Raw genomic sequence first — 27,097 nt, forward strand, 5'->3', positions numbered from 1 at the left:
AATCTTTGTGGCCCTGCTGATGTGAATTTGGTAGATGGTAGAGCAAATTCAAGGAGAGCCACGAAAGTGAAAATGATAATATAGATTTCAAGTGACATTTCAGTCGAAGCAAGTTTGATTATCCATGAAAAAGGAGACAAGTCATTTGCTTTCACTTCTACTTGAACGAAAAATATTTGTGTTATGTCTGGAGGATTTCACTTTGTTTAGAGGAAAGGACTGAGAGTGAAACATCAGTCCAAAAGAGACACCTATGAATAAACAAATCAATGAATACATTAAAACATCTGTTCGTGTTTGACCATTGGAGTAATGCACACAGGAAGTGAGACCCCCTCCTTCTCTGCGGAGGCAGGAATGCTATAATTGAAACCACGTGTGTTGTAGAAACAAGGCTTGCAAAGCTCTCTCTCTTTCTCTCTGTGTGTGTATGTGTGTTCTCTGTTCCACTATTTCCTAACCTGGTGGTTTTCCTGGCTTATGTAAGAGTCTCCAAGCCCTTACAGTCTCTTCTGAAATTAATCTTTAATATTTTGGATTGTTTGCTGGTCGGATCACTGCAGAGTACAATATATCGATGCAACATGTTGCTCCACAGCACTTTGTGCAACTGTGAGGCTCACTTAAATTAATTCCATAAATCATTTTTGCTGCTCTTGCGCACAGCACTCTTCACAAACCTTTCTATCTGTCCTTTAAAATGCACTGCATGTTTAATGCCATCCCTGCTCTTTGAAGCTTTGTTTTCCTACATGGGGGAGAGCTCATCACTGGACCAAGACAGTAGACTGCACCACTGAAACACTGAAACACACCTGGGGGGAGATAGTTACAATGTCTGTGGGGATTCTGTTCTTCGGTATAAGAACAGTCCTTTTTAGTATTTTCATTTTCTGCTACTGCTTATTTTTATTCTACCCCTCTACATTTCAGACTCAAACACTTACTTTTTACTTGGCTACATTTATTTCACAGCTACATAGTTACTTTCTAGGTTAAGACTTTGTACACAAATCATCTAATAGGTCATTGCACATTATTATATCGTGAATCTATCTACAGGAACAAGAAGTAGTTTAAATTAGCTCTACCTTAACTAACTACAACATTAAAATACTGCTTACATTGCATTATTAATGACAATAAAGGGATATAAATATTGTGTAGTGAACAATCTGAGAGGAGCCATTTTGCATAATGAGTGAATTTACAGTGAATAATAGTAATTTTCTAATCACATTCCTGTACTTTTTCTCAAAAAATTGAATGGAGAGCTTTGACTTTTAACTTCTACACCTGTCAATAATAGGTCACTTTATGGTGCAGGATGGATGAACTGTGCATTAAAGCAGCGAGGGTATACAACCCTATAAGTTTAAACATTTAAATATGTTTTGCATGTGGAAACGGTGGTGGGTAAAGGTACTCACAATATTTACTCAATATGCATTCAAGGTTTTACTGAAGTAAAAGTGCAGAAGTATTGGCTGTGTAAATTGTTGTGTAAATTGTATGTTATATTTGTTTTAATAATCTGAATCTGTAAAGTTATGTGCAGCCATAGCTGTCAAATAAATGTGGTAAAATAAAAAAAGTACAATGTTTGCTTCTGAAATTTAGGCTAGTGGAGTAAAAGTGTAAAGTAGCATAAAATGAACATGCTGGTAAAGTTTATTTGGTATTTTCCAACAATTAATAAAATACAACTACAAACAACCAACAGCAGTGAATTCTTGATGGGTAGAAACAAATGCCTCAGCAAAATTCAACTATATCGGACAATCAATACTCCTAATACTATAGATACATTTGTTGGGTGTAATGTCACTATTGCCTGGAGTCACGTGAGGGCTGAGCAGTGATGAATGCTGACGCGCTGCACGAGCTGTGAAGCGGAGCTGGGATGGGATTAACAACTAGTGTCAAGCGGACACAGATACGAGCCGACACTTCCTGTTTTTACTTCCAAAATAAAAGCAACCGCTTGACGGACAACGTCAACGTGAACGCGACTCTTTTATTTTATTTTTTTTAGACAAAATCACCTTACATCTCGGGCCGTTCCGGTTTGTGTGTCGGCCAACTTGACGCAGCCATGTCAACTACTCTCCCGACACTGGTGGAGTGAAGGCGTATTTGGAGGGATAACGATAACACACCCGGCCACAGTGGGCAAAAAGACACCGCCGCTGCTGCTGCTGCTGCCGCCACCACAGACACACACCGCTCACTGACTGACTGAGGGGAACCGGAGCGCTGCCTCGCGACTGTGAGGCGTAAATGGCCACAACATTTCCTAAAAAGAAGACGCTGCCAGTGAGACAACCTGTGTACGAAATGCGCCCTGGAAATTAGGCTTGCGCGCATTTGCCGTAAATAAAACCTTTTGTCGCCCGACGGAAGTTTCTGTGACAATTTTTTTTCTTTTCTTTTCTTTCTTTCTTTCTTTCTTTTTTTTTTGGAAGGGATTTTGATTTATCGGCTGCAGACATGGACGAGGACAACCAAGGTAGGATTCAGTCAGTGCAATTCATACAGCTGATTTGTAGCTATTTCATTAACTGTCAGGAGACATGTGCCTCTGTAGCCTGCTGCTGAGTGTTTCTCAGTCTATTAATAATTATATTATATATGATGATAATAATAATCATTTTATGTATACTGACTTGGCCTTTAATTTAAGTCATTTTAGACTTGACATGCACTTAGTTTGTGCCAAACCACTGATCTAATCTGCCCACAGACACAGTCATCTCCCCCACATCAAGCGTTGTCTGTCACTGACATGAAGTTACCTCCTAAGAAACCAGGGACCCCCCCTCCACTCACTCATGTTGTATTAAGAGCAGGTAAATGACTTGCAGCTGCATGTGTTTTAAGACCGACCTACACGATGATTAAGACTCAACAAGGTTATCAGGCTTGAATGGATAAGCACGCGTGACTGACAGGGCATCAGTGTCGTATTAGAGCTGTAGCCAGGAGACTCGCGTTTATCTGAGCCTTTTGTCAGCAGTTGGGCTGGTGTCACTCCGGCCCAGCAGGTCCTCTCAAAGTCAACCAAGCGTAGCCACGAGACACGGATTTATTTATTGACTCATGACAATAGCTGAGCTTGTTTTTAGAATGTGTTGGCACGGATGCATCACTGCATGACTTCGCCACACTACTACCCTGCGGACTGCATCCACCTCTTAGATAAGAAACAGAAACTTTTGAATGGGGAGGTCAGACTTGGGAACAGTTTTAAAGCACAGGGGAACATTTGTGAAATGAGAAGTTTTATTCAGTGATTCGTGTCTCTGTGAGGTTGTTTGACTTTCTAACAAGAAATGGCAGCAGCAACTTTATACAAAGGTTCTAGGCCAGGTTCCCCTGAGCCTGTATACCCATGATACTAACAAGCCAACTACCTGTCTCTGTCTGACTCTGATAGGCCCAAGGGCCTGGGGCCTGGGGCACCCTCTGGCGCTGCCCCTGGACCAGCAAATTCAGCAAGGCCTCTTAATTAACAACACACACTTAAAAGTTTGTCAAGGTTTTTAGCCCGGCAGGTGAGAAATCCATCACTGCTCTTGTCTCACCTCTACAAGTCAGCGGTATCCAGTTCCACATGTTTGCTGCTTGCAGAGCCCAGCAGGATGTGACCATTTGCTGGAGCACTGCATTCATGGCATGCAGGCATAAAGCTGTCATTGTACTGTGTGCGCGGCCGGTCCGGCCTCCAGCGGTGGCACACGTCAGCACAGCCCCACAGACAGACATATGGTGCTGTGATGCCAACCAGGGATAGCTGACAACAGCCGGGAGCATTTACACACACATACACACTTTGACTCACGTACATTCATAGCTACGTCCTGATAGACGCACAAATTAAATTTCTCCAATTTTCCCTTATGGCGCTGTTTGCAGTGACGATAGATGGATGGATGGATCATGACCTAGAATAGTGTGTATGTGTGTGTGTGCATGTGAGCAGGTGTGAGTGTGTGTGTGTTTTATGCTACAGTCTGTCTTCTCATCTGCAATAAATAGTGTCCTGTATGCGGCAGGAAAGAAAGGCTGCAGAGTTCTTGTTATCTTGTTATTTTTTTGTTTAGTTTTAGTTTGTGAACATTGTCTTCAAATTGCTGCTTTTTAACAAGTTAGCACCTACACACACATACGCACACAAGCCCACAGCAGAGTTGTGCAGGGGGTAGCAAATCAAACTAGAGGATGAGTGATTGTGCTGATCAGGATTACAGGCATGAATCTAGTCAGCGTGATGTGGTGGACAGGTGGCAAGTTGGTTCAATATCTGACAGTCATTCCTCACAAAGGTACACACATAGTCACACACACACTTTGCCAAGTCACAAGTCGAGTGAGAGGGAGGACAGAAAGTGGCGGGCAGAATGAAATAGTGAGGCGTCTGGGGGGAGCACAGACAGCGAGAAAGGTGTGAGGATGGAAAGAACGTGTGACCACAAAGAGAAAGAGTGAGAGTGAGACACAGTTGTAGTAGCAGCAATTGCAAGATGTCTGAGAGGGAATGAGAGACTGAGACAGGAGATGTGTGTGTGTGTGTGTGTGTGTGTGTGTGTGTGTGAAAGGGGGGTGGGGGGTGGGGGGTGAAGTGCCAGACCGAAGTTGGAAAATGGCCAAAAAGGTATGGAGCGTCGCCAGTGAAACACACAGAGGGAGAGTGGCAGTGGACCAGATATTCTTACTGAATCAATTCTCCAGTGTATTACAGGAGTCCTTCTGTTCTGTCATAATTAACTCTCTCTGCACAGACATTCATGGTCCCCAGAGGAAGAAGCCTAGTGTCTTTGGTGATCACCAGACTGTTCCTGTAGCACCACCGTAGGGTTTATTTTGAAATGTCCAAAAAAAAAAATATGGAATGGATTGTGACAAAATCTTGCACAGATGTCCCTCTGTATTAATTATAATAATTTTGGTGTTCCATGTAGTGTTGCCATCAAGTCAAAATTTCAGTTTATTCAAATTAGTTCTATGGTTTATGACCTGCAAAGATAATGACAGTCCCATCAACTTGAACTTGCACTTTGTTTTTGGATGCTAATTATCAACAATCTGCTAACTAACATGGCATCATGGCTGCTGAATATCAGCTTGCTAGCATTATCATTGTGAGTAGGTTAGCATGCTGACTTTAGCAATTTAGCCCAATGCACCTCTGTGTTGAAGCACAGCCTCTGAGAGATTCCAGCTTGGCCTTAGCATCTTTGTCTTGTTTAAGAGATGGATTTTCTTTCTTAATTTTCTATATTGTACTTTTCCCCTTATCAGTTACTTTTCTGCAGCTTCGATCCAGGAATGTAGGGACTTGCCTTTGCACATTTGGCCGTACAGTAAAAGGCTTAGAGAAAACGGGTCCATAGTAATCCATCTGACACGCATGACGGTCAACAATACAATGCCTTCTGCCACAATAGTCGCTCAGTGGACAATGGGCCAACAAGAGCCCACAAAGCTTCGCTACAGTGAGGCCTGTCTGACTGAGCAGACGGAGCGTAGCTTACTGTAACACATTCTCGTTCTGCATGACTGACTCTGACACTCCATCAGATGTACACCTACAGTATCTCTGATCCCTCTGCTTTGGGGTAGAGTGTCATTTTTTTCTTTTCTAGTCAGCGAACTGTATACACTGTGTTCAATGGAGACTGCAAGAGTGATGCCCATATGGTATGAATCAGAACATTTATGCTAGACACCGTCTTCACAGCACGCCTTGTGACGGCTGGCGAGTTTGGCTACAGACTGCTCTATTTACACACTGTGAAAACCAGCCATTTAAACTTGGCAGTTTCGGCGTGTGAGTGTGTGGTCTGTGGGGTTCACGGCACACTGCAGCACAGCTCAGGCGAAGGAGAGAAACACACGACGCGTTGGGCTTTGAGATCTCCACGCCATTCATCTGCCGGCCGCAGGACAGCGCCAGCAGCTTCCTGCTATGTTTGAGATCTGTGTTTTTTGTCTTTGGAGTAGATTTGCAGCTGCTGTCTTTCTCCCGCAGCCCACACGCTGTCAAGTGGCTGGGAGAGGAGCGTCAGGGAGCGTAGGAACAAATCATGCTTTAATAGTACACACCTCTTAGTGGTATCCAGACTGAATACTTTCCTATTCTGACTTGACTTTTTTTTGAGAGGGGTCACCTGGTTCACCTGCACTGCACATATCTAGAGAAAATAGTGACTCTCAGGAAACCGGTAGGTTGTGGATGTTTACTTCAAGCCTGAGGAGGCTTGGGCAGGAGGCAGGGGCCTGTATGCAGTCTGTGTGACAGTGAAGAGCCTGGGGGCCTTGCAGGATGTCAGGGGCCAGCAGAGGGGTAGTGCGATATAAACCCAGAACTCTGAAGAGTATGAGTAGAGATTTCTGTATAAGTTATCTCCCCACAAAAAGTCTGGTGTATAATTCATCAGGCACTGGCAATAACAGGGTCAGTTAGGTAGGTTAGCATGAGTACTCCAGTGTATAGGCTGCTGTTCTAGCTTTAGTGTATGGACATTTGTTAAAGTGTCCTTTGTGTTAATTTCTCACAGATTTTTTTCTGTGTCGACTTAACTAATAGACTTATCATAACAATTTTCATTTGTACTATTTTCAGGGTACTTTTTAAAGGAATAGTTCAACATTTTGAGTCGGTGTTTTGGCCAACAGCATTATGTAGTACCAAACTCAGTGTAAAATTAGCCACACAAACCGTGTGTGTGTGTGTGTGTGTGTGTTTATTGTGGTTTGTATTTTTTTTTTTCTGCCTTTTAACATGATGGTATATTAAAACCAAAATCTCTCAGACTGTTTTGTTCCCACCAGTGTGACTCATCCCTGTTAAAGAGCGTGTGTTTCCTCTGTTGTGACTGCTGTGCACTCTCACTGCTCTCACACGCTGGTGGTCACACACAGGCAGTCTGGCCTCACCACGGCTCAGTGACTGCTTTGAGGGGCCGATGTGGAGATAGAGGAGACTTCTGGCTTCTGTATGTGGCTTGATGTTAACTGTATAGACTGAAGTCTGTGTGCATGTTTCATCTTTGACTAAAAGGTCAGTGAACACAGAGGGCCCTTGTTGAGTTTGGCCTCCAAGAATATCAGATAGCGCATTACATTTACTCATGACATCCCCTCAGTGGTTTAAGGTGGACTCAACACACATTACTCTAGGCTGACCCATATGGAAGTCAACTTTCTGGCTTTGGATTGCTTCTGTACATGATCTACTTGCATCAATAAGAGCTAAGTTTCAAGTGAACATGAGTCATGTGTGCAAATCCTCTCAGACCTCCGTTCTGTTTTTTCAGCCTTAAAAAAATAAGAGTTTGAAGTAGTTTTATAAGTGGCTGCGACGCTGATGGCAAGACTTAATTTTTGTCTGGAGCAGAGGAGAAAAAGCACACATGCAGGAGCTTTTCAAGAAAGTATCCAGTTTCCTCCTCGTCTAACAGACAGCGCTGTGCAGGTCTACTGCTCAACAGGGTCACAGATTGGGATCTGTCTTTGTAGCATTAAAGACCATCAAGGGGCTTGTGGAGGGGAGATGTGAGGCAAATCGAGCTATTTTTCTCCTCTTTGGAAAAGAAAAATCAGAGCGTGCTAAAGGTCCCAGGAGTCTGAGGCCATGTGCTGAAGTGAATTTTGGGCAGAGAACGTCCTGCTCCACTTGGGCCTTTGTGGCAGTCTGGGTTCATGGCTGCCATTAAAGTGTGTGTGTGTGTGTGTGTGTGTGTGTGTGGAGGCGGGGGAGTTCAGGTCTGTCGGAAAGGGAAGAGAAGGCCGAGCAGAGTGGACAGGAAAAGGGAGGGTTGGAACAATTATGTAAGTGCACAAAGATTGTTTGACCTGCTGAAGATGCAGGAAAAAGGTGTATCCCCCTCTGACTGCCAGTACATCCAGTGCTTCACACTACAAAAACACAACACAGTCTCCAGCTGCCTGTAGTTTTCTCTCCCAGAACTCAGATTTTTAACACAGATGCACAGATTACAGTTTTTCAGTAGATACTGAAAAGTTCAACCAGCTGTTATCACCCTGCAAATCTCCATCTGATTTTTACAGAAACCACTGATCCATTTGCCTTTGCTGAACTGACAAGATGACAGTAAAGTGATGTGATGCTTCATACTTTCCATCCTCTTTTGCACCCACCAGCTCTGTTGATTGAACTTAGCCTTTTGCTTTAGATATTTTCAGAAAGGCTGTGTATATATTAGAGCTGTAACAATTAAGTCAATTAGTTGATTAGTCACTTGATAGAATCAACAAACACTTTGCTGTTTTTCCTTGTCTTACATTGTAATAAATGGAATATCTTTGGGTTTTAGACTGTTGGTTGGACAAAATAAGACATTTGATATGATCACCTTGCGCTCTAGGCGGTTGTAATGGGCATTTTCCCACATTTATTGCTCTTATGTGGACTAAATGATTAATTTAGTAATGATGGGCAGATTGATTGAGAATAGCTCTTAGTTGCAGCCTTAGTACATACTGAGTCAATTTTCTAAGCAATATCAAATCATTACTCCTTCCCTAGATGAGCTTCACACTAGTTTTACATCAAAATTTTGGTCAGGTATTGTTCTTGTCACCTCCTCAGTGTTCCTTAGATGCATCATGGAATGGTACATCCCATGGTGTCTTTTATGGTTACATTCTCGGGCCTACAAAACGATTACTCTAGCCATCCATTCTACTCTTGGACATCTCTGTTCTGTCTTGTTCCTGTGTGTGTGTGTGTGTGTGTGTGTGTGTGTGTGTGTGTGTGTGTATGTATGTGTGTGTGCATAGAGCATCTGGCCATGCCTCCAGCCTCTTACAGCGCTCTTGTCTCCCCCCCTGGGGCTTGTGGCACTGCCACTCCAATGCCAACCCAGCTTTTAAGAAGGGATTTGTAACACTCAGTGACTCACTCAGGGGGTCAATGTGTCAGTAAACCACTACAGCACATCCTCAGTCTTTGCTATAACACTTCTTTTTTTTTTTTTGCTAAATGTGCATGTTTCCACCAGCTACCCCCACTCCCTTTTTTCCGTAAGATGCTGCTGCATCATGCAAAATTCATTCTTCTTTCATAGGGAGAGAGGATGAGCTGTGACTGCACCGCTGAAGAAGGCTGAGGTTGTTGCAGTCATGTAGTCTTTCCCTCCACGTTCCCTGTCATAGGCTCTGTGCTACTCAGAATGGCAGCGGTGCTCTGTTTGTCACTGAGACGTGCTACAAAGAGCACAGCAGGATGACCATGTGACACACAGGTTCTTCAGCAAACTGTCAGTGTGTGTATATGTGTGTGCTTGTGATGGCATGCTGGGACAGTGAGTCAGTTTGTATATGTTGAGGAGAGAGAGATGGAGATGGAGACATGCAGCAGTGGCACAGATTCAAAGAGACTGATAGGGAAGCGGATGCTGCAGTCGCACAGTGTGTAGAGTCAGATGCTTTAAGTAGGTTAGTGGTGCAAGGCTCAGCCCAGCTGTGTATACCTCATGCTTCTCCACTTCCACTATTTCACTTGTGGAGGCGTGTGTGTGTGTGTGTATATAGAAATGTGTGTAGATGTGCACACGTGACTGTGAGTGTGTGCATCTCTTTATATGGTGGACATGCATGCTCATACAGAGGATTAGTGTGGGCTGCGTGCCCTCTCCATGCATAGACAAATGGAGGAGATCAAGTGGGGAGGGATATGGATGACAGTTAGTGGATTATAGGTCAGGGGCTCGGGCCACTCGCTGTCACTTCCCTACTGTGGAGTGCTGGAAAACACATAATACACACACACACACATACACATATATGTGTGTGTGTGTATATTCTGTGCATACTGTATAAACAGTATTCAACCATGACAAAAGAGGCAGCCCTGAAAAAAAGCAGAGCGGAAAAAGAGAGATGCCTTCCCCTGTCTTTTTCTATTCCTGACACAGTCTGTCTTGTGATTTATGGTATGGTGTGTCACCAAGATTTTCTGCTCCACGCTCCGCATCTTTAAGCTCTTTTCCTCTGCCCTGACCCTTGAATTGAGCAATTGTTTTCAGACATAGGATGGCTATTGTTGCTTTAGTAAAGACTGTGAAATATAAATTGAATGGGTGGCAGGATCCAGGATAGTCCACAAGGGCATCGATAACCCTGGGTCTTTCCACAGGCACAATGGTCACTCGACACATGGCTGTACTTGAGGTGCTTTCACCAACCCCATAGTGCTATAAACACACACACACAAACACACACACACACACACTTTCTCTCCCTGTCCACATTCTCACACCCACAACACATAACTCGCGATGCATCAATGTCAGTGCTCCCACAGATGATGATCGGGTATGATTGATAATCCGGTGTGGCTTTGAGTGGGTCATGACCACTGTAACACACACACACAAAAACGCACACACATAAAGTGCCCCCCGAGGGTTTATGAGAAGGTGAGTGATTTGCAGCAGCTCTCTGACACAAGTTCCTTCACACATGTATTTAATCTCTTTGTTGACCTCTGTCATGTCGAATTTCTGTCATCATCAGCTCGTACACGCACTACAGCTAACCTTGAAAAAAGCTTTTCTTTTAAAATATGTTTGTTGTTGTCTCTTGATAATGTAATGTGGCCAGAGGAACATGATGCAAACGCTCCATCATCAATCTCCTCATAAATGGACTCAGTCGATACATAAACTGGAGCAATAATGAGTAATTATTGTTTTTCCCTCAGGGAGATGTCAGTCAGTGATATTGAAAACACCAACAGCTCTCAACTGCTGAATCTCCCAGGATATCTGTGGTTTTCATACATGCCTTCAAGCTGTCAGGAGGCCATACATGTGCTTAGTTTCATGGTAAAACACTGGATTTCCAGCACTTCTCACTCTCTCTTCTCTCTCTGATAGCTTAAAGGAAGAGGAAACCAACTAATAGTTTTTAGTTACCGCAGATAACAGCGTTTATTACACGGAAAAACACTTCAAATTTTTTTACGCAGTTGTACAGAGGAAGTGCAAGATACTGATCATGCATTCTGTCCAGCCACATCGTGTCTGCCTGGTCGCTATTTTCATATCTGTTTCACCTCAGAGTTTCCTCCTGCGTTCTCCTGTTAGCTGGCTGCAGAAGTGAAGAAGTTCATGTAATTTTTAATGAAATAATGAATGGGCTTTCCTCCCACTTAAAAACCTCCTGGCAAAGAAACATTTATTAACAAGAACATTTTTTAATTTTAAAACCTCCATGCACTCATAATGAAGTCATTCTTTTGCAAAAAAAACTTTGACTAAGCACCTACTTTTGTTGAGGGCAGCCTTGTCTCTGTACTTTGGTGGTACAGTAACTGAGAACTAGGGCAGCAAAAACAAGATGTGAACACAACTTGACGTATGCTTAACTTCTTAGCAAATAGTTGCTTATTTACACATCCAGCAGATGCAGAGCAATATTACCATTATTATTCCCCATGAGTTACATTTCTGGTCACTGGGCAAATGTAAATGCAGTACTCTCTCTCTTTTAGCTCTGTTTTTAGTCTCTACCGACTCCTGAAGGAAATATCTGACTCTTTAGCTGCTGAATGCTCCATTCTGTTCACCAGCCAGTCAGTAACTGTGTCTTTCTGTTGGTTCACCACTATGAGCGAATCCTTTCACATTGTCACATTGTTCTAATATTGATTCGAGTCCTTTAAGTGGGATTGACGTTGCAGTATGTGGCTGATTTTTGACCCCTGATTTCAAGCAAGTTAAAGCAAATTCTAAAATAATTGGGTATTGACTCAGTATTGATGCAGCGTTTGTTCAGATTTCAGCTCTCAGCTGTTCATCCAGCAACCTGTTTTTACAAATGAATCAACCATGTTGCCTAAAAACAGTTTATGTACTGCTAATTTACATTAGACATTTTAAAAGAAATTTGGTGCTGCCGTATGTTTTTTTTTTTTTTTTTTGATTATTCTGATGAAGAAATATTTTTAATGAATGTATCCTCAATGTCATAAAATATTCACTGTGGGCCTTAGCATGATTTAGCATGATTAATGTTTTTTATATTGAGAGTTAAGAGTCACACGGTGACAAACAGTGACATGACACAACAGGACATGTTAACTCTCCAGATTAAAGGAAAAGCGTGATCTTTCCGTTGCATTGACCAAAGCGCTTTGGGATGTAGGATGTGAACCTCTGATGTCAGGTGTCAAAGTTTTATTCCCTGCCTGATCTCCTCTGTACAACTTTTGTGTTGTACGTACACTGGGGAAAAAACATTGCAAGTGAACATAATCCACACAAAAATGTAATTTCCCCAAAAACACATTGGGCACGTAGGTGAATGAATCTGACTGTTAATGTGAAGCTTAGGCCAAATGGGCTGTGTCATCAAGGTCATCTTAGTTGTTTTTATCGTCTTTCTGTCGGAAAAAAATACGAGTCGGCTCCTCTGTGGAGATGATGCAAGAGTCAGAACTCATGTTTACTGCTAATAAACCAGCGAGATTTAAGATAAGATGCTAAAGAAAAGGCTGCTGTGTGTAGATGCTCATGATCTGGAAAACCCTTTTAAACAGAACCTGGAAAAAGAGTGATGGTCTGACCTGAACCACCCACATATTCTGTGTAATAAAGAAATCCTGGCTCAGGTTTTGACTCTGTTATGAACTCTTTTTTTTCTCTCTCCTCCTCCTCCTCATCCGCCTCTTCTTCTTCCTGCTGTCTTGGAACAACAAAGTAGAAGTGGAGTCCTGCTTGGCAGCTGGAGTGTCTCTTCATCGTCCTGCCTCCCTCTCTTTCACTCTGTCTGTCGTGTATCTCTGCCTCTCTTTTCCAGATTTAAGGCCTGAGCCCAGTATAAACAGCCTGTGCTGCTGCCTCCTCCGTAGTGTTTGTCTCTCAGTCACGTGCAAGTTCTGCATGTCTACTCAGAGCTTCCATATCAGACCGTGGGCTGAAGAGACACTACTATTTCCGGAGTCAAATAGGACTGTAGGGGTCCTTACAGAGGCCCTGCTAAAAGTTCCTGGAGGCGTCTTATGTTGTGACAAACTAAGCAACTTTGCAGCTGAGTATCCTGGTTTACTGACAACCAGATGTGTTTTTTAAAGTAGGGCCACAGTTCAAACCACATGTGGGTAAAATGAGACTACATACCATAAAAATATGATGTGAAGAATTGAACAAAATGAAAAAGCCTCCTCCTCAAACCTCTGGTTTGTGACTCAAAACATGCTACCAAATTATATTGACATGAAAAAACTTTTTTGATGTCAGTCAGACTTATACTTTGCAGTGTTACTGGAAGTTTTATCTAACAAATTTGTTTTCAGTATGTTTCCAGTATATTACTTTTTGTCCAGCTCTGAGCTGCTCCTCATTCTCCTTAGTGAACTGCATTGTGGGAGAAAGGTGCACATCAACAGCACACTCAAAAATTTACCATATTTAGTATGGAGTTTATTTTGTCTCTTTTTCACTTTGAAAACACAGAGTACTAAATACCTGCCTAGAACTGGTGTGTTATATGGCTTTGGCACGTGCTAACATTAGCATGCTAACATATTCAGAATAACAATGCTAACGTGCTAATGTATAGATGATGCTGGCCATCTTATTTTAGCATTTTACCATGCTAACAGTCGCTGATTACGGGGTGGCGTACGGATGTGTGCACTAAATTTCATGGTGGTCCAAAGTGATGGTCCATCAACAGATCTATGTACTACACTATACTAATTCTGTGTAGTAGAGATATATTTCTAAATCATCTGACCCCTGGGATTTATCTTGTAACCCCCAGGGTGAGTCCTGACTTCCAGGTTGGGACCCGAGTTCACTGTGATTTTCTCAGACTCAGCATTCACTATCAGGTTTCCAAGGGGAAATTTTATAGGATTGTAAACTGCTCTATTCAGCGATCAGGCTGTCCTGTGAGTAGTTGTGCATGCTGGTAGGGTGAAGTGACATTGTGTGGAGAGTGCTGATTCTAGCATTGCTGCCATCTCAACAGATCTGACTGTACACCCAGTGAATATAAAATTCTTCAGGACTTAGTTCGGCCCCACACATGCAGGCTTCTTGACTTCAGAGTGGGTGTTATTGTGTAACAGTTGAATCCACGGTTAATTAGGAAAGGTCTTGTCTAGACAGTATGAGATTATTATAAGAACATTATGTACAACAAGACTGAGAGACAAAACAAAGCTTTGCTATCATTGTCAACCTGCAGATTACATGGGTTAAATGGCAGGCTGTCAACATCAACCTCTTCCTTTCAAATTTTGCTCGTCTCTTTGAGAAAAAAGCAAAAGTCTGAGCTGGTTGTGTAATATGATAAGAAAAGGTCTCAGTTTCTGCAGTTGACATACGGCAGACTGACGGGTGGCCTGATTGTATATCCGCTGCATAACGTGAAACTGTGTAAGAAATCAGTGTCAGTAAAAAAGTACTTTGTGGTAGTGGAAATGGCACATAAGGTAAGATCAGCAGTCATAATCAAAACCCATCTCCACTCGCAGTCACACTTGTAATTGAGCAAAGATGAAAAAACAGCTGTTAATACCACTCAACTAAGTCTGAGGATCGTGACAAATGATGGCCCAAAAATAAACCAATCAGAGGCTATTTTTCAGATCCAAAGGGAAGAGGAAATGTTTCTTTTAGAGTGAAATTTGGCAAACACAGCACTTGTTCATGAATAAGTGACTGTGACTGGTGGGTTCTGTGAAGAGACTGTCTTGCTTCAAGGGATTGTGTTGTAGAGTCTTTGAGTCTTTGAAGATTCAAGCGGCCATGTTGTGTTTGATGTAACCTCTGATTTTTGTAATTTTCATAAAGGGAATGTTGTGGATGTCTCCTCTGAGATGAGAGCGAACAACAAGTGACTGCGGCAGACTTGGAAAATATTCAGTGATTTCTTTGAGGCGAACAAACAGTTCAAAGAGGGCAATTTATTTGCATTTGACAGGCCTTTCTGCAACACATATTCTAAAAAACAAACTACAAACATGAAATTTTCAAATAAATTTTACACATCAAGAATAAGATATTGCTGTTTCATGCACTCCAGGTGTCTTTTATCCGATATTTTACACCAAGGGTTGCATCCAAGGACAATAGCATGGTTTTCACATCAGATGTGTTTACAGAGCTGAAAGACTTCCCTCCTGAAAAGACACGTAGGAAGTTGTTATCTCTTTTTATCCAGATGACGGTGAAACTTCTGTTGTTTTTAGCAACACTAGCAACATGGCTCAAGGCAATTCTGCTGACTGTGGTGGTCCCCTGACTTTTCTGTTAGCCTCACTGTGAGGTCCAAACATCTTCTTTAGGAAGATGTATCCATAACCATGGGATAGATTGGTATGAAATTTGGTGAAGACATTTTCCCCACAATAATAAGGAATCACTTTAGTGACCCATGGACCTTTTATACAGCATCATCAGGTCAAGATTTTAACTTGTCCAATACTTTAGCTGTACTGTTGCCAATTAGCAAATATTAATACATTGAACTAAGTTGGTAAAAATGCTATTTGTTATACCTGCTTACACTAGCATTAGAGCTAGACCAATTAGTTAGCCAGTATCAGCCGATATTAGATTGCTGCAGAAAGAAAGAAATAGACATTGCTGTAAAAAAATTAAATAAATACAATTTTGATTTTCTGTCCACCAGAGAGCACAATCAATATGTTACTGCTATGTTTCTTGGTAAAAACAAAACACAACAATAACAACAATAAAAAACAAATAAAGGATCCATATCAAGATGGCTGCTCAGTTTATATATTATTAGATTTTTTTAAACTCCCAAATCAGTATCAGTACCAGCCTCAGTCAGGCAAGGCTAGCATTGTCAATGTGAGCACGTTAGCATAATGATGTTATTTACCTCAAAGCACTGCTTTGTACATCCTCAGAAAAGCTGCTAGCATAACTGTAGACTCTTGAACTTGGTTCCTGATCTTTGTTCCCCTCTTATTACCATTTTTCATGGACAATGGAGAAAAAGACCTCAGCTGACCTTGGTAAAAGCGGAGTAGCAGGAGAACAGAGCACCCACGAGTTTCATTTGCGAGTGATTTGAAACATGCAGTTGTTTGGTTTGGCTGGACATGAAATTCCAATGTGGACATTTGTTTTCCCGACAAAATAAAGATGGAAATCATTGTTTTTTTATGCATGTTTGAAATCAATATGATTAAAGCCAGCATCATGGGGCAAATGGGAAACTGCCTGAAACTTGTTAGTCATTATTATCATGGTGGGAGAACTTCTTTGAAGATAGTGACCGTTATGAATAAGAAGATTTCGGCCCGGCTTGTTTCTTCGTACTAGAGCAGAAACGGCAAATGAGTCTTCTTTATTTCTAACTTTTACTCCAGCATATGTAGTTGCAATAGGGATTCCTGAGATACAACTTTATGAAGATAAAGATAGTAAAAGAGCACAGTCAGAGATGCAGTGTTTGGAATAGTGAGGAAGGAACCTCGGAGTAGTGTTTTTTGTAAATGTGACTTAGTGAAGTGGACAATAACATAGCACTGTGGACTGGAGTGGCTGCTACTCCAGCCTCATAAAAGTTGTAGTTGATGCTCTTTAGTGAGTGGTCTGTATTTAAAATGAGTGCACTCTGCTGATCTGACGTGAAATGCAGACCAAAACCCCATCATCATCGTAATAAACATCCAGAAGGCTATGTTAAGGGAAGATGGGCCTTATGATAGTTTGATTCCTTTATTAGCAAGGCTAATGTTTACGTTGAGTGTTCTCCAGGTGAAATGTGGAAGAGAGTTGATGATTATGTGAGAGAGAGCGAGTTGAAGCAGAAGAGCGGAGTGTAAGTGTTGGATGGATATGGATAAAACAGAAGAGATGAGACAGGAGGAGGTGTATGGAGAGCCGGTTGGACCAGACTGGGCAGTTGCAGTAGGAGGAATGTGGGCTATTTCCATACCACTACTGTCATCTGTCAAGAGGCAGAAGCTGTCAAAGAGGCTAACAGTGTGTGTGTGTGTGTGTGTGTGTGTGTGTGTGTGTGTGTGTGTGTGTGTGTGTGTGTTTTCCTGTGTGTCTGTGCAAGCTTGAGAGCTGTGAGTAGGAGTAACGCCGTGGGGGAAAAAACAATTACTACACACCTACCAGCCACCATTGCAGCTTTTGCACATGAGCGGGAAAGAGGCTGCTAAAAACAGAGTAACTGTGAAGCTCTTAGAGCAGCTACAGCGTCAGTACTGACACTTAGAGCACCGGACACCTCTGCTGATGGCATGTCAGTCATCATGGGAACTGGAGAGAGGAAAAGGAGATGTGGTATGTATTTTATTCAGGAAATTGGATTTATTTTGCGAGAGGATTATGTTGGATCAGAAGTAGGTGTCTTATTTTCACCTACGGTACGTGATGGTGTTATATGGACAGAGTTTATACGCTAAAGTGAATGTAAACATGAGTCCCTAAGGGGTTTATTTGTCAAGTGTGTCACAGACTCTGACACACTTACCGGCTTTCTTGCATCATTCTTAACTCAGCTGGGTTGCACATATTTGCAGCAGCCTCACCACAAAGTAGAGTTGGCGGTGTTGTGAACTTGTGTAAGTGCTCCCTAATTAGCCTGTGGTGGGAACTGCCTCAACCTGTTTACCTGGTTGCTATTGTTACGGGAAGACCTGCCCTGCGGTCGTAATCATAGCAGACATCCCTCTCCATTGTCCTGCTGAAAGCCTGGAGAAAGTCAGGAAATGTCTCACTGGCTCTATTGACTCTGTTTTGTTGAGTGAAGTTTTTAGCTGGCAGTCAAGAAGAAATGAGTTTTACTGTCATTTGATTAAGCACAACTAATTCAACTAAAATAAGAGTCTTAGAACTTGGTCTCTATTTTTCCTGTAATTTGTAGCAAATTCTTTCCAGGAAACTTTAAAGAAGTGCAGAAATAACATACCTGTAAAATAATGCGTTACCAAATCTGACACCAGAGTGCCTTTGAAAGCATCACCAATGAGAGCTTTCAAGTCCAACTTTAGGGTGCCAGATTTGCTACATGTCATTCCCCTACTCTCTTTCCCCGCATTTTCTGTTCCTAATTCACTGATAGGTTACATGCGGTATCTCATGTTAGTTCCACAACTCTCCAAAGGGAAATCAGTATGCGAGTCCATTTTCTCTGCTGCCCTTGTATTGGTGCCAAGGATACTGGGAAGGCATGACTGTCAGAGACGTTTAATCATTTGACTTTGTGATCTGCCAATAAAGGCCAGTTGGTCACATGAATCAGATCCCAATCTATCCCGTATCTCCACACACATCAGAGCGTGAACTGTCTAACTCACTGGAATGAGGAACAGGACAGTAATGTATTATTTAAAACCTTGAGTAGTTTTCAGCTATCAGTTGATTGGATGTATGTGTAAGTACAGCTTGAGCAGCAGCTCTAACATGTGGCTCAGCACTTCTATTGACACTGAGAAATATTCACTATATATTTGTTAACTAATATGAACAAATATTAGATAATGTATGTTGGTGCCAGTAGCAGGGCTGAACGACGTATGAGCTGTATTTACCCCTGGACTCCACCGAGGGTTGGCTGCAGACATTGCGTGTTGACATACGACGTGGCCACCGCAGGTGATCACTGCCACTCTAGACAATACGTATTTCATGTTTCAGAGGTGGCTCCAGCAAAAAAAACCAAAAAAAACGTGCTTAGTCTATTTGTTATGGAGGTCACGTTAAGCTGTGCAGAGCAGATCAAGCCATACAGGAAGTCAGATACAGGAATGGCATAGAGCATACAACAAAATAGGAAGTATCAATAATAAACACAGTTAAAACAGACAAAAAACCCCACTTACCCATGGCACAAGCACAGAAATCAAGGACAAATTACCAAATTATTAAGTTAACGAACCTGGCAGAACTCCGTTCCTGAAACGCTCCCGATGGGGTATGAGGCTGAGCGAAGGACAAAACAAAATTGCGTTGCAGACATAGCGTCATAGACCCACGCCCAGTGGAGTCCAGGGGTTATGCATGCATACTCAATTGATAACTTATTTGTGCTTATTCACAGTAACCAAAACGGCAATCACAGGCTCCAACAAAGAACATCATTGAGATTGCGTCATCAGTGGACCTGAAGCACAACTTCTGTTATCAGTAGCATGAATAATGTGCTTGTGATCTCTGTTTTCCTTTTTATGACTTCTATGACTGTCTAGAGCTGGGCAAGTCATAAGTTAGATTTATAATGGAGTCATGGGATTTTGCCACTAATGATAGCTAATTATACTGTATACTAACTGTGACCTGACTTGACAACGATCTCTGGCACAATTAGTTTTCCAGAAAAATGGTTGAAGGTGTCTGTTTCCATTCCTTCCCTTTGCTAATGATCAGGTCTTGTTTTGCACTAACTCTGGCAACAAACAAATACACGGCTTTTCCTGTGGCTGCTTCACAATAAAGGCCAGCCTTTGATTTGTAAGCTGAAGACTTTTAATAAGAGGCATCAGGAGTAGAAAATGTTCAGCTTGCATGAACAGTACAGGCACAGCTCTGATACAGCTGTAGAAAGTGATGGGTGAACAGGGAAGCTTCCATTGAACAGTAATGTTAGTATATGCATGCATTGTTTCCTGTGAAATCCAGTGCAGGAATGGCGGACTCTGCCACTAATAATCACTACCATATACAGAGGCAATTGCAGAATGTAAATAGATTGAATGGCTATTGTAGATGACATGCTGACTATAAATCGTATCAAAAATATTAAGGATTGCTACTTTAAACACAGTTTAAAGTGTCTTACTCAGTTCAATCTGTCTCGCTTGGATGACAAACTCTCTCTCAGAATACACCCATTAATGCTGCCGTGTTCTTGCTGGCTTAGCGGCACATTGATCTTAGCAGGACTTGGTTCATGACCTCTCTGACCTTTTCCCCTGACCCCCGACAATGGTGTTGACCTGGCTGGTTACAGTTCTCCAGGAGTAGAGAGATGGAAGTCATAGTAAGATATGAAAGGGGAAGGCATAAACTGACTGACCTCTTTGGAAAAAGTCTGGACACTGCGGCCATCTGAGAAAACTTTGGCAGTTGGCAAACAGTGGCAGTTACTCTTCCATGCATGCTTGAAGACCAATGGGGGAAGGAAAGGCTGTTATGATGATATATTGATCATAACTGGAACAGCAGCCCTCTAAGTCATCATATGAAAAGGCTGAGTGGTGTTGCATTGGTAATCTATATGGCTGTGCCTGGGGTTAAGCATGGAGTGTTTGTATATCACCTTATATGGATTTTTTTTTCTGTAGTGCTGCTCTTTATGGAAATATATATAAACATCCACTCACAGATTTCTAGATTTTCATGTATTATTCATCAGAGGTCCAGTCTCGGCGGTACAGTAGTAGTTGCCCTCACAATGATATCAGATTACTCTGCGTTTTTCACATTGCTACAAAACACAGCGGGTGGATTGTTACCCAAAACAGATTCTGTCTCCTCAGACAATTTGTCCCATTCTCCGGTCCAGCCAAACTCTTTCAGCCAGAGTAGGAGGGATGGAGGAGTTTTTTGCGCATTACAGACGTAGGTTGCCTGCAGGGTCTCTTTGCTCCACAATTACTGCTTTATGAGGCTGTTTAACTGAAGCCAAGAAAAAAGAGCAACAGGGGCAAAGAGTGTGAAGATGTCTGGTGGGCTGGTATCTGTTCCTACATCATTATTGAGTCTTTTCCTTTCTTTCCTGTTTGGCATAGAGAGCATCGTTTTGTCTCCTTGTTTCTCTCACACACAGACTTGTCTTTTCCAACTTTTTTCTCTTTTTCTCCTCTTCAGCCTCACAGACCCTTTGCCAAGAGCCCATCATGACGTTTTTTCAAAGATTACATTTTGGCTTTTTTTTTTTTTATTAGATAGGACAATATAAAGGAAGGGAGGAAACGAGGGAGGAACGACAGGCAACACAGGAGATATGCTCCTTAACCATTAAGGGGCCAGTATGCTCCTTCTGAAGTGCCTGTCGCAAAACCCCTCCCTCCACACCCCCCTACCTTTCCAATGTCAAATTATGGGGTTTCTGTGTTTGACCATTTCCAAAACCCACGAGCTGGCAGTCACGCCCACGTCCCACTGCTCTCTTTTTTCATTAGTTTCTTTGCTATTTGTGGCGTTTTTTAATGTGAAGAGTGGAGCTGCAATGCCATGAATGCACGCCTGAAAAAATGCACCTATATCCGTGCTATTAAACAATATCTCGTCTCCCTACTCCACTACACCGGCTGGCTTCTCACTCCGCCTTCAAGTATTTGGAACAACTATAAACACTTGTGATTTCCAACGTGGTTGTATGACCTAGTTCTGATCAAGTATAACCCGGCCCTCAGGCTATCAATCTTCTCATCTAACTCTCCTCTCAAAGTGAATGATCAAAAGCTCCAAAAACAGCTTCCAAACAGACTTTAAAATGAGATTGTTTTGTCAGGTACAGTTTCCAATCATAAACTTTTAAATCAGGGGTTGTTGTTGTTTTTTTTTAACACCTTTTGCCAGAATGACAAAACCACTCACGTACATACAAATCCAAAAACTAAAAAGAATGAAAAGAAAAAAAAGGGGAACACAGTACCCTTTGCTGACATCCAATTCATCCACCCACACATTTCCATCCACCCCTGCTGCCAATTGGCAAATAATTACAAAAATCTAACTTCACAGTCTATGTAACAATATCACACTTGCAGTCCTGTAGTTTACAGGAAATGTAGGATTTAATTAAATCAGTAGCAGCTGTGTTAATGGCCGTTTGCCCTTGCCATTTACAATTGACATTTTTATCACAAAGAAACTGTGAGAAAAGGACTCCCATCGTTTATTACTTGGCTATGTGGGGGTTTCCATCTTGAAAAACATCTACTTTTAATAACTTGACAAATTAAGGGTGAGTCATCATTCAACTGCACAATGCTTGGCAGATGTGGTATTTACACCCCATTAGCATCTAACCCACTCTGCACCTTCATATGATCATTTTAAAAAGTTGTTTTCTCTTTTTAAGTTCATTATTTCTTCTTTTGTTTAGTCTCGCAGAAGTTTGTAGATCATCTCTCTCACACACAGCTAAAAAAAAAAAAGTCATCTGCACCCATCTGGATCCCCCGCTCTCTTGACTGGCTGCTCGTCTGTGATATCATGAGCTCTGCGCCCTCTGAACATAACAACCTAATGGTTCATGCTGCCTCTGTCACTTTGTCTCGCAGAGTAAGACAGGGGGAGAGGGACTGATTCAGAAAGTGTGTGAGAGAGAGATCCAGCAGATAGATAAAGAGGAGAGGAAATAACTTTACTTTTCTGTTTCCATTATTTACAGTCAGGGGGAGGAAAAAAAAAGTCTGAATTGCAAAGCTGCTTAGTGGCATGATTCAGTTGGGGGATTTGGATCTGCTCTCACCCCCACTTCAAGCACTGGGGTGGAGGCGGACAAAGAGAGAGATAGAGAGGGGGAGTGTGTTCATGTGTATCTGTGTGAGAGAGACAGCGTAGGAGAAGCACAATCTGGTATAGCTCCATGTGAAAATGACCTACTTCCTGTCAGCTTGCTCTCAAATGGATTGCTGTTTTCTGATGTGTGGAGGAAAGAGGGGGGAGGTCCTCTCAGGGATCTTGGGGGGGGAGGTTGACGTGGCATGGGTAAATGAACGATAAGTAGGTGGCTCCGGGGACCCTCGGCGTAGAATAAAATGAATGTCATTTGTGTGAAGTGCAAATTCTGTATGCACACACTGTGTGTAGTGTGTACTCACCTGTGTATACAGCATGAGCTCATGCAGTAAAACATGTATGTTGCGTGACGTGCCCCGCTCACTCTCTCTGCAGACTTAATTACCCCAAATGAGGGCTCGACGAGAGTTGACTATCAGAAAGCCAATATTTGAGGGGGCAGGCCTCGCCAGATGCTCGGTGGTCGGTGTGTCTCTGTGTTTGTGTGTCAGACACACAGGATGTTATTTATGGAAGTCATCTGCTTTTCAACAGGGAAGTTTCTGTGGTTTTAATTTGGTTTGAAAGAAAATTCTCACGAGAAACCACTTCCTCATATGTGGCTTTTGTATAATCTGGCTCTAACACCTGCTCTATATTTTACACTTTATACAGGCTTTATTAGGGACACCTGTATAATCTAATGCAGTCCAGTACATCTGCTCTACAAATAAAATCATCTTTTATGATGCCTTTGATGTTGTGACATTGTCATAAGGGTGTTACTATATGTAATTATATGTTTTAGCATTGAGGTCATAATTAGTGACAGTTAGTGTTTTCTCATTTACATAAATGGAAAAAAACCCCCACTCATCTCTGAATACAATGTAATCCAGGACAACACTACCTTTATCTGTATCTTTTATCCATGAAATATATAACTTGATCAATTCATTTCTGTCAATGTCATGAAAACTGAACGTTACAAGCTTCGTAAAGAGAGATGTTATGGCAGGTCTGTTGTTTTGGATTGCATTAGATTGTGCAGGTGAAGCTAAGAAAGTGACCACTGAGTGTATACTGTAAAGAGGTAGAATATAAAGGTTGGAAATGGCACTTTTCTATTACTTAATAATAAACTACACATGGCATAAACAAACTGGATACACACAAAGACAGAAGATGAAAAATCCTCCTTATTCCCCCTCTGGGTAACAAGAAAGTGGCTACACCACAGTGCACAGTATATTCACTCACATGTACCTGCACATACAGTACATCAGTACAGTATAAACATGTACACTTAAACACATATCTGGACATTTCATATACTTAAACCAGCTATAATCCATATTTTTTATGATGACAGAAGGATAGGAAAGGATTCTCTCATAGTGACAAACCTATGGAGAATTATCACCTGCAGCTCCCCTCAGCTTTATTTAGCCCTATAACGAGTTGTTTAGCTTGTTGTTGTTCACTTTCAAAGCTTCATTTTCAGTCACAGCATGCAGCTGATTTCAGAGGAGAAGCTCTAAAAATCCACTCTACCCTATCTGCTCACCATCAAATGACAGACAGGCACAGATGATGAACGTAGTGGAGCATTTAACAGCTAAAGAGCCAGATATTTGGTAGAGACCAAAAACAGAGCTACATGAGAATAAATATTGAACTTACATTTAACAGTTGGCCCCTAAGTTGCCAGTTAAAAAACAGACCTTTCATTTCTTTCACAACTTCAGTCAAAACCTTTAACATTTTCTGCCTTTGTCTCATGTTTTTCTGGCAGCACTCCATTTTATAAGCACCAGAGTTTGTCTATATTCTCCTCTGTGGTGTGTCCAGCTGCCTTATTTGACAGTTTAAACTAGATATGCAGGGGATGTAGAATAAAAAGCCAACTCTCAGGCCTCCCTGTGTCTTTTTAATGTTTAATCCCCAGGTTTCAAAATGAAATGACACTCTTGTCTGTTAGTCTATTAATTTAGGTCATGAGTAATGTCTTTGGGATGGATTCATTGAACAGGTATGCACTGTCGAGCTTAATCCCTGTGACTCTGACTGGCTGGTCGGAAGTTGAATTAATTTAATCCATCCTCACACCCCTTCCCTCCTCTCTCTCTCTCACACACACACTCTCTCTCTCACATGCTCTTTAATTTTCTCCTCTCTCTGTATTTTCCAGTACCTGAGGACCTGTCTTTGGAGGAAAGAGATGAGCTGTCGAACATACGACGCAGGAAAAAGGAGCTTCTGGATGATATTGAAGTGAGTAATAGTCCATGATTGATATTTTATTTGTTCTGGCAGTGGAATATTAAGGTAAATAGGGCTGGGCAATATTTGAAAAAATGTAATCATTATTAAATTGGTTATTCTTGGCAAAGTGTAAATCAATAAAATAAGTCATTGAGGTGTTTTACATGTCTGATTTTATGCTCAACAATGTTTCATTATGGCATTGAACATTACTTTGATAAATGTATTTTATGTGAATTCTTTTGCAAACAGTTGGTATATTGTGTCCTGTCGCATCACTACCGTCCACCATCTAATAAATCCTCTATTAAGATAATCCCATTATGATTACGTAATATTGATTTCAACCATATGACCCAGCCCTACTGTAACTGTAAGGAAACCTTTCATCAGGATGCTCTTTGCTATTAAATGTTATGTCACCATCAAATTAGGATCCTCCCAGACACTGTTTACTTGTTACTTCAAAGCTGCAGCTGGATCCATGTTGTCCTCCCTTGTCTGTCTTTTTATTAGGAGTAATAAAACACAAATTGTAGAGTTTGAAATGAGAATGACTGAGTCATTTTGCCGTTTTCCTCTCTGCAGCGGCTGAAGTTTGAGATTGCAGAGGTAATGACTGAGATTGAGCAGCTAACCTGCGTGGGGGAGAGGTGAGTTTCTTGAGGTCTCACTGCCTTTATGTGCCTCTCCATGGTGTCTTTTTCTCTGTGTCCATTACAGAAAGGGCTAAATTGTTCATTCTAAGGCTGCAACTAACAAGAATTACTCCTTTGACTATTTGATTAATCATTTAGTTGCTAAAATGCTACAAAATAATGAAAAGTACCATTTTGCAGACTCCAAAGTGACTCCAAATTGCATTTTTGTTTGATAAGTGACTTAAACAATTAATGAATTATTTCAGTTTTTGTTGATTAATTTTCTGTCAGTTGACAAATTGGTCTAGTTTATTCTTTAATTTTCTTCTTCAGACATATAGCTACTTCTGTTGGGAGCCGCACACCTGTCGTTTTACATGTGGCATTTGTGTTTGTGCATGTTAATCCCCCTTTTGTTTGAAGAGTGTAGCGGGACAGTCCCTCCAACTAAACATTAGTCAAACAGTCTGTATTCAGAGGCTTTCATTTGATTGGTCGATGAGGTGGAGTGAGGCCATGTGTCAGGGTGTGTGTGCATGTGTGTGTCTCAGGTGCAGCTGGCAAAGGGGCTCAGGCTATTTTGGGCACACAGGAAGCGTAGGGAGCATGCACAGACGCACAAAGGTGGAGATTTCCCTGTGGGGTGCATACAAAATGAGTTTTGAGGAAGAGCAACAGTAAAAATGGGAAATATTCCTCCAAACGACTGCACGGTCTGTTAAAATGAAGAGAGCTGATACAGTTGATACAAAATAACATGCTGTGTTGTTTGAAGTATTTCCAGTTTTGTCAGTTTAATTCCACTGTGCACTCATTACAGAGTAGTAAATAAACAAAGTCATGCCATGTCCTGGACGAACCCATCGCAAACTGACCTACTGAACAAACACAGCAGCCTGGGGATAACACCACACCCTTAACTGTCATGTGATGGATGTTCCTATGTTTTTTTTTTTTTTTTTTTTTTACTGCAGCAAAACCACGCAAAGAAACAAACAGATTGCCATGGGGAGGAAGAAGTTCAACATGGACCCTAAAAAGGTCAGCTCTGAACTGATGATCTTTGAGAATCCGTAAGACTGTCCCTGTTGAATTATGCTTTAAGAAGTAGAGTATCTCCAAGCCATCCATCAGGGCTATTAAAACAGACCAAAACAAGTAACTGAAATGTAAGCGTGCACTCTTTTTTTAATTTTAAACAGGGGATCCAGTTTCTTTTGGAGAATGATCTTCTCCAGAACACCCCAGAGGACATTGCACAGTTCCTCTACAAAGGCGAGGGGCTCAACAAAACAGTCATCGGGGACTACTTAGGGGAACGGTGAGCTCTCCAGTTTTCCCTCTGTTTTCCTTCCACCTTTCTTTTTCCTCTCCCCATCTCCATGTCAGATCTGCACCACGTGCGCTCAGACGTGGGCATAAAGCCTCAGGAAATTGGTAGTCTGGATTTATAGAGCATAGCAGCGATGGGAGACAGTCCCAGTAAAATAACTGAGCAGACATGTGGTTCTTATCGAAGGTGAAATCAATGGGGATAGCACTGTCAAAACAACGGGGATTTCATCGCTGCCTGGCTCAGCCCGGCACAGTGGCTCTCTGTCTGAAACCGGTGCTGTGACATGGTTGCAGGATTTTAGTTTCTAATTTGACCCATGTGTTTTTGTCACTGCACCCTGCAGCGTGTTTCCAGGTGATTTCAGTCCATTGTCTGTC

At 41.9% G+C, this 27,097-nt stretch overlaps 1 protein-coding gene across 2 annotated transcripts in view; it reads left to right on the top strand.

Moving 5' to 3' along the window:
• Positions 1-2,064: 2,064 nt before the first annotated feature.
• LOC108879512 (cytohesin-3) overlaps positions 2,065-27,097 on the top strand; it is a 37,723-nt gene continuing 12,690 nt past the window's right edge. The window contains exons 1-5 of one of the 2 annotated variants that reach the window (XM_018670808.2): positions 2,065-2,509; positions 24,670-24,752; positions 25,332-25,396; positions 26,359-26,425; positions 26,587-26,705. In XM_018670808.2, coding sequence (XP_018526324.1) covers positions 2,491-2,509; positions 24,670-24,752; positions 25,332-25,396; positions 26,359-26,425; positions 26,587-26,705 — 353 coding nt within the window. In that variant the 5' untranslated portion in view covers positions 2,065-2,490. Of the gene's footprint in view, positions 2,510-17,042; positions 17,310-24,669; positions 24,753-25,331; positions 25,397-26,358; positions 26,426-26,586; positions 26,706-27,097 lie in introns of those variants that run through there. The other variant, XM_018670798.2, reaches the window with a different exon arrangement.

Source organism: Lates calcarifer, linkage group LG11 (genome assembly GCF_001640805.2).
Source record: "Lates calcarifer isolate ASB-BC8 linkage group LG11, TLL_Latcal_v3, whole genome shotgun sequence".
Taxonomy (NCBI): Eukaryota; Metazoa; Chordata; class Actinopteri; family Centropomidae; genus Lates; species Lates calcarifer.